The 13,947-nt window shown below is 34.5% G+C and overlaps 2 protein-coding genes across 5 annotated transcripts; both read left to right on the top strand.

The window, feature by feature from the left end:
• Positions 1 to 258: 258 nt before the first annotated feature.
• Positions 259 to 13,667, top strand: PRL-1 (protein-tyrosine phosphatase 4A family member PRL-1). 3 transcript variants are annotated; one of them, XR_015271540.1, is made up of 7 exons: positions 259 to 775; positions 8,538 to 8,615; positions 9,053 to 9,938; positions 10,002 to 10,168; positions 11,903 to 12,034; positions 12,336 to 12,676; positions 12,740 to 13,667. XR_015271540.1 is itself a non-coding variant. In XM_086832307.1 (6 exons), exons 3-6 carry the CDS (start codon positions 9,819 to 9,821, stop codon positions 12,445 to 12,447), a joined length of 531 nt encoding a protein of 176 aa, XP_086688433.1. In that variant the 5' UTR covers positions 259 to 775; positions 8,538 to 8,615; positions 9,053 to 9,818; the 3' UTR covers positions 12,448 to 13,667. The 3 variants fall into 3 exon arrangements, 2 of the variants coding, with proteins under 2 accessions (XP_086688433.1, XP_086688434.1); XM_086832307.1 differs by having other exon boundaries at positions 12,336 to 13,667; XM_086832308.1 differs by lacking the exon at positions 259 to 775 and adding an exon at positions 6,657 to 6,805 and having other exon boundaries at positions 12,336 to 13,667.
• LOC110185707 (uncharacterized) lies at positions 6,671 to 9,445 on the top strand. Of its 2 annotated transcripts, none has more exons than XM_020954678.2 (3): positions 6,671 to 6,805; positions 8,538 to 8,615; positions 9,053 to 9,237. In XM_020954678.2, exon 1 carries the CDS (start codon positions 6,672 to 6,674, stop codon positions 6,798 to 6,800), a length of 129 nt encoding a protein of 42 aa, XP_020810337.1. In that variant the 5' UTR covers position 6,671; the 3' UTR covers positions 6,801 to 6,805; positions 8,538 to 8,615; positions 9,053 to 9,237. The 2 variants fall into 2 exon arrangements, with proteins under 2 accessions (XP_020810337.1, XP_086688435.1); XM_086832309.1 differs by having other exon boundaries at positions 6,672 to 7,315; positions 9,053 to 9,445.
• Positions 13,668 to 13,947: the final 280 nt, after the last annotated feature.

Below are 13,947 nucleotides of genomic sequence, written 5' to 3'. Positions count from 1 at the left end.
TGTATCGTAAACTCAACAACGATACATCGCTAAATGTATGTGTAAATATAAGGATTATATTGAAAAATTTGATTTTTATTTAAGCTTATATGTTAAATCCGCATAGCGATTTTTTCTTTACTAACAGTCTCAGAACACCTGTAAGCCTAAGCAAACTCATTGCTCTTATCGATTAATGGGTTTTACATCTGTGCTAGTTCGATGTTTTGAAAACAATATCCAAACATCGATAGTATCGATAGTATTGAATGTTTTGCCAGCACTAATTGTTACCAAGTCGCTGCGTCTACTTCAATGAAATTACACCTTAAATTGTGGATACACGTTAATTGTATAATCCAGTGTTGAACTCGTCATAGAATCCTTTCGAATAACGCCAAGAAAAATTGTTAGCCCGTTAATATCGTAGCCCGCTGATATCCGCCTTTGCCCCGACTCTACGCGCGTGTGTGTGTGTGTGTGACTTTGCGACAAAGAAATTTGAGGTTAAGCATTTCGCCCACGGCAGCAAACGGATTCCGAGTTAATGTCGCCCATAAGCAATCGATTGCCAATTACATTTAACATAAAACACTTTTAATCCAAGTTGAGAACAGTAAAGGCCAACTTTGTGGTCGAGCAGACAAGCCAAGTGCATTCGTGGAATTCCTGTCTGTGAGAGTCGCTGTCAGCGAGTGTGTGTGTTTGTGTGTGTGAACGTGAATTCAATTTTCGCGTGCACGAAAAGCAACGAAAAAGCTTAAAAAGTTATACTCAAATGTGTATGGCAATTGTGGTAAGTGTATATGGGTTTCTTTTTCTATACATTCATTTTCCCATTTAACAAACTATAAGCGATAAGGAAAACCAACCATTTCCAGTCACAGAATAGGTGTGATTGTGTGTGTTGGTATTTGAGGACCCAGCCTTTGATTACGCTACCTGGCACTTGTAGGGTATGCAAGATTGGTTGCAATAAATGTAACAATATATGGGGAATATGATTATCTTTTATTTTCTCAAAAAACTTGTGTTGTGAATTAAAAAATTCATTTTTATACTGATCGAATTAATACTCTATTAAACGATTAACTTCTGAATTTTAGACATATTTTTTTATTGAGCAGTCATAGTATTCAATTAAATGAACAATAAGATATGGGGTATATATCTATTATTATTAACGTTATTAACGTTTTCCAAACACTAGACTGGTATTTAAAACTTAAGTAAACCAACTTATTAATATATAGTTCACATTGATCCGCTATTATCGTTTTATTACACAAATAACTCAATTAAAATTATGCAAAATAGACATTTTATTATATTACTTTACCTGAAATTTTAACAAAATGTTTGAAAAGAAGCATTCTGAAAAGAAACACAAGTGTAACATCTTATGTAAATGTGTCATCTGGCTTTTACGGAAAATGGCCCTTTGTGAGCATGAAATTACACTAATTGTGCCGCATGACGTTGCCAATTGAAAGTAAATGTCAGCTTACTGCCGCTGACCTAGTTTATCGTCCGAATGGAACTAGGACAGGCCAGGAATTGTTTGCGCTGCCCCAGAAAAACTTCGAACATCGCTCTACATTCTCGCCGTTTCCTTTAATTTCTTTTCTGGCCATTTCTCGCTCTTTGCTCCATACGTCATTCGGACACGTAAACTCAGATATATATCTAATCTGTGAATACATTTTAAACAGATTTATCATATCAAAGAGTGGCAGAAAGAGAGAGGACAAACAATAAACAAAAGACGTAGGAGAGCAACATTTTCGAGCAAAATAACGAAATCAGTTCACATTTCATACTGAGCAATCGTGGACGCAGGAGTTATCGAATATTTTTTGCACTCATAATTTTCGTAATCAGTTGCTCAGTTACTTAACAAGGTTCGGTGCTTTGATTTAACTTTTATCGCTGCTTTATCGTAATGTTTGCGGATCGGTTATAACCCGAACTTATCAGTCAATTGCGTCAATTGGAATTCAAAGAGTGAGAAAGCCGGTGGTCAAAAGGCGAACAGTGATCCAACTTTTTTTTCCACAATGATTTCTGTTGTTCTCTTTGATTTCCGTTCTGTGGCTTCTCTCATCCAGGGGTCTTGTCCTTGAAAAAGTTCAATGATATTGCCTGGCCGTATAAACGAAAAAATATCATTCATTTCATTCATTCGTGCGTTTTTATCATTTCTCTTCTTCATACGAAAAGATAACCCTATCGAAGGAGAAACTCTGATAATCCGGTTATATTAATACACATTTTCTTCATAAACAAATACACAAGGAAATATCATCAATTAACAAACTGTTTACATAGCCATGATAATTAAAATGTATCTACAAGTATCAACAACAAATCCAGTATTTGCTGTTTTAAAGGACTATATATTGAGTGCTCTTTTATCACTCGCATTATTTCCTATATAAAAATATCAGTTTTAACTTCACAAGCAACTTTATAATAACTTTTCCATTCCACCAGGAAAAAGATAAGTTATTTTACCTTTTTAATTCAAGTGCTCCCATTTATTTTTTTTTTGTCTTATCTAAGATCCACACTTGATGAAGTCTTGTGATGCAAAAAGTTTAATCAACATTGAAATACTCTCTGCTTAAATGATAGAGTTCATGTATAGACCATATGTACACACACATTTCCTCCTTATTTTTCGCTCTACATCCAGAATTCTTTGCCTCCAGTTTTTCGCATTTCGATCGCCATGGTCTGGGTTTATCTGCTTTCGGCCAGTTTTCAAGTATTCTCTATACTCCTGCTCATACGAGTTCGAGCGAGACCTTACAAACATTTATGTACCAAGTGAATACTTCTGAATTTATGGTCATTAAATTGCCACCAATTTGCTAGAGGTCATTTCGATTTATTGAAATTGATTGGAGTTTGAAGTAAGTTTCTCAAGCACTCGCTAATTAGAGTTTGTGTGGATAAAATACTTTTCCTGGCTATATATCGCAGCGTTGTATTATTTTTACTGCTGTCACGTTTTGGCAGCTTGTGTGCAGAATTTCACCAATACATGTCATTTCTAAATATAGACCAAAAACAAACAGCAAAGCATGCAATACGATTTACAAACGTCAGTAGGTGGAAGGGTGGCAGATAGCAAAGTGCCACCGCCCACCGTACACCACCCTCGAAACCACCGTCCCTCCCTCGGCGACAACCACCAACGGATTCTATATATAGTGCTATAAATGTTGTGCGGTTTGTCCTCAATAGTTTGCCCTGCCCTTGGCTAAGGCGAAATAAACAAAAACTGTATAGTAAGACGACGACATTTTGTTAGGGTAATTTTTGTCAAAATCAACCTTGGAAGACAAGCAATTTGTGGCAGGGACATGCATTTGATAATTGCAATAACAAGATGATTGTTTACCATATACATATATAGTACTTTGATTAGTCTTTTTTATCAAAACAAACGGCAACAGCCGGTCTCGGGCTCCCTCTCTGCTTTTCTGGTTGAGAGCAAATACAATAAAAAACACGATGACGCATACTGTCAACCATCAGTGGCATGACTCGTATCTTAATATAATATATTGTTAAGTACATAAAATATTATGAATATATATGAGAAGATATATTTAATTAAAATTTTGGGGTAAAGTTAATTGAGTAGTGGCCAAATTTGTAGATAAAACAATGTGAGAACTATAAAAAAAAATATTGCTTATAAACCCTAAAAAAAGTCTACACTTAGCAGTAGCCGAACAGTTTATGTACAAGATTCATAGTTTCACGTATTTCCACATTTAATTCGAATTTTGCATAAAATCGTTCTCACTGAAAATAGAATATATATTGTATATTAAACAATTATAAATACAATTGTTATTTTGTACTATTTCACAACTATCGTAAATTGTGTGACAAGGCTCTAACTAAAGCTTCCGCTTCCTACTCATCTCCTAGTCCTGTGCAAACGGAAAGTTCTTCCACGAATTCGAAATTTCCATTATGGCGAAATAACGAAATCAAGGATGCGAGCCAGGAGGCGGAGATCCACTGCCTCCATTAGTCGCAAAATCAATAACTCGTAACTTGGACTCAGTATGATTTTTAGTTTGTTGTGGGGCCCAAAACGAAGCCTTCTTTCTCGGATTTTTGCGGTCTTTGTGTAGTCTTAATAAGGCTTAAATTTCTGTGAGTGTGTTCTTAGCGTGTTTGTTTGTTTGATTAACTTAGGTAAGAAAAATGTTGGCATGCCTAATGGATTGCTTCTCTAAAAATGTAGGGATTTTTAGCGAAATTGTAAATAAGAAAATAAGAAAAGCTATTGATTAAAATGTCTAATAAGCTGTCCAAGTTGGTGACACTAAGAGCATTAGTAAATTTACAGCTACAGCTAGTAAAATCATCTCCCTTAACGGCATTTTATGGTTAATCTCTAGAATTTCTACCTCATGGGTTAAAGTTTTGGTTACATCCCAAAGTGTTTGATGTGTACAAACCATAGCCGTTTAAATAATAATCTCTTGCTTGCTCAAGTTCTTGTTGTTTAGTCTTCTAGTTCTTGTTGTTTTTTCCAACTACTGCAAATAATTTATACCCGATTTGATTTCGATAATTGTTTGTACTTGCGTGTCTGCGTTATGTCTGGCTTTACCTGCTGATTCAGCACGTCTCTCGTTTTATTTGACAACTGCAGACATTTGCTAAGTCGTGCTGAAACTTAAATGACAGTTGCCATCATCAAATTTCACGCCGTTTTAATTTGTTTACAATGATTTATTTGTTTCGCTTTGTAAAAACAGCCAGCAGGCTAGTGTTTGCCTTGTCTGTCTGCTTGTTTTTTAAGGATTCCGATTAAATACAATGCTAAGTATTTGCCTGCAACTTAATTCATAAGAAATCAAGTAAAAGTTCTTTGAACCAAAGTAGAGAGCCAGATATATGACCATAAGTTTTCCTTTCACTAATGGTTTTGGTTGAAAATACCTGAAATTCAGTGAATATTCAACCACCGAACTTCCAAAATGATGGATGATTGGATAAAAAACCAAAATATACCTTTGTACCTTTACCTTTGTTTTTTGTTTATTGTCTCGCAGTTTTTTTGGTTTCTACTTGAGTTCTTTGTCCCTTGTCTGGTTTGCAGTACAAGTATAAATGCCACCGACCTGTTTTTGTCTGGTCCTTGTCTCGCGGAATTTCAATCAATTTTATCCTAGACTCAACACATCTGCTACCCCCAAGAAAAGGAATCGTTAAAGCAAATTTACAGGCCCTGAGTAAACATTTAAATTTTAATTAAATCATGAGTATCTAAGATGGATTTTGGGATACAAAACAATTGCTCCCTCGTATAGAATATTTTTGTTATTAATGGGTTCATGAGTAACTTACCTAAAGAATAAATTAAATAAAATAGATACTTAGAATAGATAAATAGATAATATTATAGACAGTATTAGCCCCAATTTCCTTGTGCAAATATGTGATATCAAGCTTTAACTAGCCATGAGATTATATTGTATCTACATCGAAGTGCAGTCGGGTATGACAAATATACATACAATGTATGTACATAATATATACCCAACATATAGTAAATACATTGCAACAATTACCTATTATTGTCGTCATGGCATTTGCCTACATCTTGATTAGATTTAACTGGCTTTAATATAACACCACTTTCATATTAAGTTACCAGTTGTAAGCGGCCCTAACCTTGATTAACTGTGCATATAATAAACCGCATTAAGCTTTGTTTATTGCCCTTAAATAACAACTGACCTTGGAGCTCCCTCAAAGGTTGAGCCTACCTGTAATATTTCCTGTAGTTGATTTTGTGTGCCTTAAAAGTTAAATTAGTTGAGAACTAAAGTTAAAATGTGATTTGATTTAAATATATTATGGAAAGTTGTAAGAGAACAATTTAATAATAAGGCAAATAAGATCTAGTCTTTAAAAGTGTTTAAACTATGTCTGATAAACCTTTCCTTTAACATCAATTAATGCATTAAGAACTCTTACAAATTTATAAATTTAATTGGCAAGAAATAAAAGTATTTTTGCTAAACGACGTCTTATAAATATCTGAACGTTTTTTTTTTAACTGTTTATATAATTTATTTCCCAAAAGTAATACACACTTACTTTATTTAGCTAAAAAGCAAAATATAGAAATTTAATTTATACAAATTAATCTTTAATTAAAAATTATTAAATTAATTTTGGTCTTAAAAACTTGGCATTTAGCTTATAAAGTAAGATAGATTTTAAATTGAAACCTAGCTTTGGATAACAAAAATAATACCTCCTTCAACCTATCGTTGCTATTAATTGCACCCCCACTGTTTTGTACGACATCCGTTTTAGAGAGCTTTAAATATGCAGCAGACTGTAAAATAATTTTGTAGGGAGTTGTTGGGAATGGGGGGACACTGGGGGGAGGGGTTGTCGGCAGGCCAGCTCACCTATACATTGGCACTGCTCACCGCGTGAATGAAGAGTGTAGAGATGTGCGTCATGGGAGCCGTGCCAAGTGAACTGAGCGACTGGCGTCACGACTCTCTCTTTCTCTGCCACTCCTGCCGCCCCTTTCTCGCTCTCTCTCACTCTCTCTATATATCTCGCCGGCAGTAAGTATCCACAGTGGGGGCCGTACATATGGCGAGCGATGAGTTGCCTATCGCGCCAGTCGATTGCGAAACATGAGAGAGTGCTCATCGCGCATCAATACGCGTCTGCCTAGTGGAATAATCGTTATCGATCAAAGGCTCAGAATCGACACTTGTCGATACTTAATCGAGATCCTCTCGCGTCGCATCACGGGCGACTAACTGTGGTAATTGGTTTTTATCCTCTATCCCCTCCCCCTCAAGTCCTCGATCTCCACCAGTAAGTCTCCACAGCGAGAGAGTGGCGTACACATGCTGCGAGGTGGCTGGTGGTGGATCTCCTCAGTTGCCATAAAAAGCTTGGAGAGTGCTTGTCGAACCGACTGATAATCGGCGATAAAACCGATCCGGCGTCTTGGAAGCTCCAACTGACACCTGACACTGACGTCCATATCTAATCGGGGTTCCAGTTGTAATCAGTAAACAATCGGTTACCTAAAGTTCATGTTATATACATACATATGTGTATATACCGAACGTAAATCGCTATATATTTTTATTCGCGTTTGTGTGTGACTTTTTAAATTCGCCAAGACGCAAATCACAAATAAAAAAAAAACACATTGCATAAGTCGCAAGTAAAAATCGACAGCGAAATAGCATCAACAAAAAGTGTTTTTGTTGTCCGAGAGGTGTCATGGGGTAAACACACTCACACACACCCACGGAAATATCTAGTATGTACTAGTCCGCTTTAAGTATATACACATGCCAACAAGTGAAAGTTTTTCTATCGAGTTCTATCACAACAAACTTAATTTTTGCGCCCACTTCTTAATTAGTTTCACGAGTGCCTGTGTCCCGTAATGGATTTCCCCAAACATAAGTACACAGTAATTGCAGGCCGGCAACAATTCAATGGAACTTACTGTGCTTAAGGCCCAAAATGCTAAAATAAACTTGTGCTATAATAAATGGAATATTTGCTTTAAGTGTTATCACCTTTTTCCGTGAGGAATACTATACGCATTATACAATCATTGTGTTCTGGTTCTGTCTTTATTTGTGGACTAATTTTATACATATGTTTTTTTTTTCACGATCAACAACAGATCTCTAAATATATATGTTTATATACATTTATATATGTTTGTACATATATAATGTAAATGTTCTTGGAAACGATTTTCCCCGTTTGTCTAGAGCAAAAATTATCTTGGATCGCTTTTAGGGAATATATTTTTAATGTTTCCGCTCACAGGCATCGAGCTAAGCGACCCAATTTATACTTTCTTAATGTAAATATTTCTTTGATTTTTATTCTTGATAAATTGAAATTTATTTATTTATAAAATGTAGAATTTATTAAACCAGCTTACATATACTGCAAAGTATTTTAAATACATTTTTAATTGCTTGTCAGAAAATAAGGTAATATATTATTATTGTCTTTTATCTGCCAGAATTATAAATGCAATAAGCTTGTAAAATTAAAGTCTGATTTATGGCATTCTCAAAAGTATGTGCTCATCTTTTTGCAAATTATTTCCGTCTTAAGACTGAAGCGCATTTACCTCACTTAAATGGGACATTGTACGAAAATGTATATTTAAATGACAAAAATAATAAAAGGTGTACTTTCTGCGCTCTATTAAAATATAAAGCACCTTATACTGGCTAATTTCGACTTATAAATTGTATAGATAATGCTGTAGGGGTTACCATTTAATACGTTTTTAGTACTTTAAAGGTTATTTATTATCTCTTCTTTCACCACAAATAAATAATAATTGCTCTAAATACATCTGAACAATATTATAATACTTTAATATGTACATATCTTCAGATACTTAATATTTGTAAACCAGACATCCGCCTTATAACTTGTAAATTAGTTTCCTTAAATGATTTAATATATCTAAATATATACTAATTCCCAATTCTCTTCTTCCTTTTCAGTTGGTTAGACCTGTTCCCACATCTATGGAGTTTCATCTAGACAGTGCAGAATACTGCCAGGCACAGCACAAATAAAAAGTAAGCTTTGATATGGATTATTTTTCTCCAAGGACCTCCTGGACACTTTCCGCTTTTCATTCCTAATTAATTGGCTCAAAGTTGTGGGTGTTCCTCTCTATCTATCTATGTATGTGTGAGTGTGGTTGTGCAGTGCAAGTGGGTGGTGATGGAAAGGTCAGCTGACTGGATGAGAATTAAGCGCAGTGACCTTTCCGGACAACTGCTGGCTTGACCGAAATGGATAAGGGCACCGAGAAGCGTGTCTGGGTAAAATTGCAAAAGTCTCAATTATTTCATTGCGTGTAATTGAGCTAAATTGTTTTTTAGTTTCCCCCCAAATAGTCGCCAATTGAGTGAACAATATAGTAGCCTTAAATAAAGAAGCCCCGAACCGATGGTAACCAGATTTTCCCAGTTCGTGTACTAAGCTATCGCCTCGTTCCATTTCTTTGCAGGTAATCAACTCTCAAACAAGGCGGTGATAGCCTGAGTGAACACGGTCACCTCTTCGGAAGTCGACGTCGATAAGTTGGTGCATCTGCTCAGCTGGATACCTCCAACGGATTAGCTGATATTGCGACATCAACGGGCCTCAGTAGCCATTGAAGGAGAACACATTTTTAGCATCGCGGAGATCGCAGATCATATCACAGCAGGGACATATTTTTATTTATCGCAACAAAGCTGAAAGGAAATTGTAACAAAATTAACATTTATTCTAAAATCCAATCATTTTCGATAGAAAAACGAGTGCTTAACTTAACAGGGAATCATTTTGTGAGTGTGCGAGGAAGAAATCGTCAAAGGAAATTGATTGATTTTCTTTGTGATAGAAGAAAAATCCAAAATTGTACTTAATTATTAAAAAGAATACCTAATTTCGTCATAAGGAATAGAATTTAGTTTTGTGTGTGTTTGATGTGAACAATTTAGGCGTACTAAGCTAAGGCAGAGTTTATTATAATTCTATTTATTTTGTATACATAACTCGGAACTAAACGAAGGAAACCCAATTGTAAGATTCTAACTCGCTGAATTTTTAAATCTAGAAATCGAACTACTTCCGTAAAAAGAACAACCTAAACAACAAACCACACCCATTAAGGCTAACAAAATTTTGTGAAAACCACACGTTAAATTTGAAAGAAGAACTACACTTAATTTAAGTGCACACACCGCCGAGTCAGATTAACTCCTCCAGAACTGCGATTGTAATCGTTTATGAGCATCAACATGCGTCAAAAAGATCTGCGCCCAGCCCCCGCTCTAATCGAGTACAAGGGCATGAAGTTCCTAATCACCGATCGACCGTCAGACATAACAATTAATCATTACATAATGGTGAGTCCCTCGTAGTCTTGTCTCTTTGGAATTCAGTCTAATATTCCATTATTTTTCCCGCAGGAACTGAAGAAGAACAATGTCAACACTGTGGTCCGCGTGTGCGAGCCTAGCTATAATACCGAGGAGCTCGAGACACAAGGCATTAGCGTCAAGGACCTGGCTTTTGAGGACGGCACCTTTCCGCCTCAACAAGTCGTTGACGAGTGGTTTGAGGTCTTAAAGGATAAGTAAGTAAAGATAATGACAACTTTTGCCTATACGTAGATTAGGTACTTAGTCTAATATTTAAATATTACACTTATTTGTTTCATTGAACGTAGGGCATTTGTTTATTATTGCAATCACTCTGGAGCTCTGTATTTTAATTTAAAATAAGATGAAGTAAAAGAGAAGCATTGCAAGGGTTAGAGAAGAAGCTTTGCCAGAAATTTTAATGTTATTTTTGTATACTCTTTATATACAACATTTTCCAAAAATATACATTTGAAACGAAAGAAAAGAAGGCCATATACTTTATTTATATTTTCTTATTTTGTAAAATGAGATAACTCACAGTAAAGGCTCATTGAAGGCTTTATAACCTTGCAAAGCTACATTAATTAACAAAGATTAACTCTACATTTAACTGAATAATGTGATAATTATTTTGACTACCAGCATGATTTATCATGTACGTCGAAATAATTGAGGCTTTCTTCCTATTCATTATTAAGAAATTGCTGTAGTCTTTACAATTGCCACAAAATTTGATCACTTTATATATCATTTGCCCGATCTCATTATAATTATAAACAAATGTAATCTACAATTACAACTCCAGTTAAAAAATATTTTAATTTCCTAGCTTAGTCATAGATTATTATAATGTAGTACTAATTCTGTTTGAATATTATTTCATAAGATACCATAATTCATATCCGAAATATTCGCGAGTATTTATACATACATAGATTAACCTCAAGTGATTTTTATCAATTTATTCAGTATTATTTATTGCTTTGTGACATACGATTGAATGAAAAGAACAAATCGACCAATTGAAATCCAAATGAAAATCTATACGCTGCGCTAAGCCATCTATCCAAAGTGCTGTTTATAAATGTGAAACAAACCATCAATAATCGAACATTCAGACGATGAGAAAAACCCCCTGCTTTTAGTCCACGCCAACGCCTTAGCTGCTAACCTATTTTCGTTTGTTACTTTAAAAAAAAAGCGCTTCTCCACGTAGCAATCAGTTATCATTTGCTGTACAGATTTTGTTTAATTCCAATCTTCTTGTACAAATCGTTCTCTCAAACCCTTTTTTGATTTGTAAATTTCGGACTCCACATCCCCACCCACATAACCCACCCACTATTTTTACGTGTAAGCCATCAAACTTTGTCAAACCGAAACTTACCTTACCTTCCTATATATATTTTAAAATATATATGATTCGTTTCGTGTGCTATTTTATGATACCAATACTGCTGCTGCTGTGCCCTAGTTTTAGAAAGTCCACAAGCGCCACACTATCCTACTACAAACATAAGCGGTTCTCGCTCAGACACATACCAAAAACAGTTTCAACAACAACAACAACAGCAACATCAGCAGCCACAACAACAGCAACAATAAGAGCGTCTGCAACCAGAGCCAGTCTATCGGCAGCCTCCAGTCGGGCCACAGATACCATTCCCCTAACAGAATACGATAATCTCAATGATACTGGCGAATTAGCATCAGCAATATATAATAATACTGCATTTGTTGATAATGAGACTTGTCGGTAAGCGTAGACCTAGAATAATATTTAGATCCAACAAAAAACAACAAAAAAGATAAACAAACACGCTTACTCTTAAATCAGTTTTATTTAATTCCTATATTTACTTGACTCATCTAAGCACGGTTCCTTGTTCGCACTTTGCATACTATTTTTTAACGTTTGACGTCCTTTTTTTGCTTTCCTCTGTTAGATATCAACAAAATCCGGAGGCCTGTGTCGCCGTTCACTGTGTGGCAGGCTTGGGACGAGCTCCTGTCTTGGTTGCCTTGGCACTGATCGAATTGGGCTTAAAATACGAGGCAGCCGTGGAAATGATAAGAGAGTGAGTTTCATCTGATATACTGTGATCGATGACAATATAAATGAATAAGATGCTTAACGCGCTTTTGGATTGGGAATATATAGTGAATAACTATCGAATTTAACGGTAAAATATAGATAACAATCAGAATATCGATTTATTTGTATATCGACTTTCGGCTGAAATATCGATATATACCGTAATTTGAATTGCCACATGCAAGCATAGCAAGGAATCGTATAACGTTCTGCATCCCATTCGTTTATATTGTCCTTGCTCTTATAAAATGTAAATATTCTAATCTATATTTTATTTATTTTAGCAAACGACGTGGAGCCATCAATGCCAAGCAGCTTTCATTTTTGGAAAAGTATAAGCCGAAGGCGCGGCTAAAGCACAAAAATGGCCATAAAAATTCATGTTCTGTGCAATAGATTTCCAAAACCATATGTATATTCCCACCAGATAAAAAGTGTTCATTTTTTCAAAAACAAAAAAAAAAACAAAACAAACAAACGAAAAGAAAAGCAAGAATGTAAAACAATTGCGGAATGATAGAAAACCCGATAGAAAACATAGACGAAAAATTGAATCACAGCCCCAGTTATTATTAAATCTTAAATCTCAACTTGAAATTGTATTGGCGCATAACTTGTGGAATTTGTATGTATTAATTAATGTAATTTATTATTATTTTACAATCTGATTCAGTTCATTCACCCCAAGTTTGATTTTGTAACCACACAACATATAGAAAGGGATAATTATGAGCAGTCCATATACCCCATTAAATGGTTGTAGAAGGCTCGCCAAAGCAGTTGAAAACTATTATTCTGGATCAAACTATTCTGGAATAAATCAAATTATGCAAACACATTACAAATTACTGCAAAATATTTTAGAATGCAAAGTATAGAGTGAACAAAACGAAATATATCTACTTAACAACAGTTACCAGCTAAAGCTAAAGTAATGAATGAAGTAATCAAGGATCTTTAAATGTTCGGGAAAAGTACTTAATCGCATATTAATTTCGATCTGTTCATATATATATATATACATACATTTGTTTTCAGTTTTGCACTGTGAACACTCTATCAACGAAGCAAGGCAAATATCTAAAATATTTGATTTGAATAGATGTATATTTATATATTTCCAACCTTCTTTTATATGCTATGCTATTGCTTATTTTGAACATTACAATTATCAACCGGCTTCGCACATATTTGCATCTCTTCGGGTGCCTATATGTGCGACTCCAGGATGATATATTTAAATATATATATATATATGTATTATAGAACTACAAATTTTACATTAATGACTACATACATTTAAACTCAACAAATTGCAACCAAGCAATAAATCTTCAATCCAGCAGCAACAAACCACATAGAAGAAAAAAACAATTAAAATTGAGAAAATGAACATGAAAAAAAATTAAACCTTATTGTAAACAACAAATTAACAAATTAAAATGTGTGTGAGAAAACGAAGACGAAATTAAGCACGACAAAAAAAAACATAAGCCGAAAATAAAAACAAATATATAATGCTTACAAAATAATTTATCCAAAATATTGAATTGTAATTTTTTAAAATGTTAGTCATTACAAGGAAATAAAAATGATCTATATTAAAATTATACAAATTTTATGGTGTGTTATTTCTAAAAACGTTTGAATGTTTGTTCCAAGAGGACTTGGGTTAATTGGTTTAATCTGGATTTATTCAAAGGGAAAAATGTAAGTTCCTGATGATGGCCATTCCTTGGGTCCACTTTGTCAAACATATATATTGGCTCATATATATATTTCTATATATAAGCTCAAAACTGACAGAGTTGGAATAAAGGCGAATCTTAAAATATTCACTGGTAATTTATATTTATTTTTAATTAAGAATGTATGTAACCAATTAAAATTACACAA

The sequence above is a fragment of the Drosophila serrata genome, unplaced genomic scaffold, assembly GCF_035046125.1.
Source record: "Drosophila serrata isolate PLE 108 unplaced genomic scaffold, ASM3504612v1 contig_245, whole genome shotgun sequence".
In the NCBI taxonomy this organism is placed as follows: Eukaryota; Metazoa; Arthropoda; class Insecta; order Diptera; family Drosophilidae; genus Drosophila; species Drosophila serrata.
Note: the sequence above shows the minus strand (reverse complement) of the source record. Positions and strands in the feature narration are given on the sequence as shown.

Excerpts from the sequence above, each read along its gene's own strand:
- PRL-1 (XM_086832307.1), top strand. The coding sequence starts at position 9,819 with ATGAGCATCAACATGCGTCAAAAAGATCTGCGCCCAGCCCCCGCTCTA. Across the intron at positions 9,939-10,001 it reads CAATTAATCATTACATAATG|GAACTGAAGAAGAACAATGT; the intron begins GTGAGTCCCTCG and ends TTTTTCCCGCAG. Across the intron at positions 10,169-11,902 it reads TTTGAGGTCTTAAAGGATAA|ATATCAACAAAATCCGGAGG; the intron begins GTAAGTAAAGAT and ends TTCCTCTGTTAG.
- LOC110185707 (XM_086832309.1), top strand. The coding sequence starts at position 6,672 with ATGAGAGAGTGCTCATCGCGCATCAATACGCGTCTGCCTAGTGGAATA.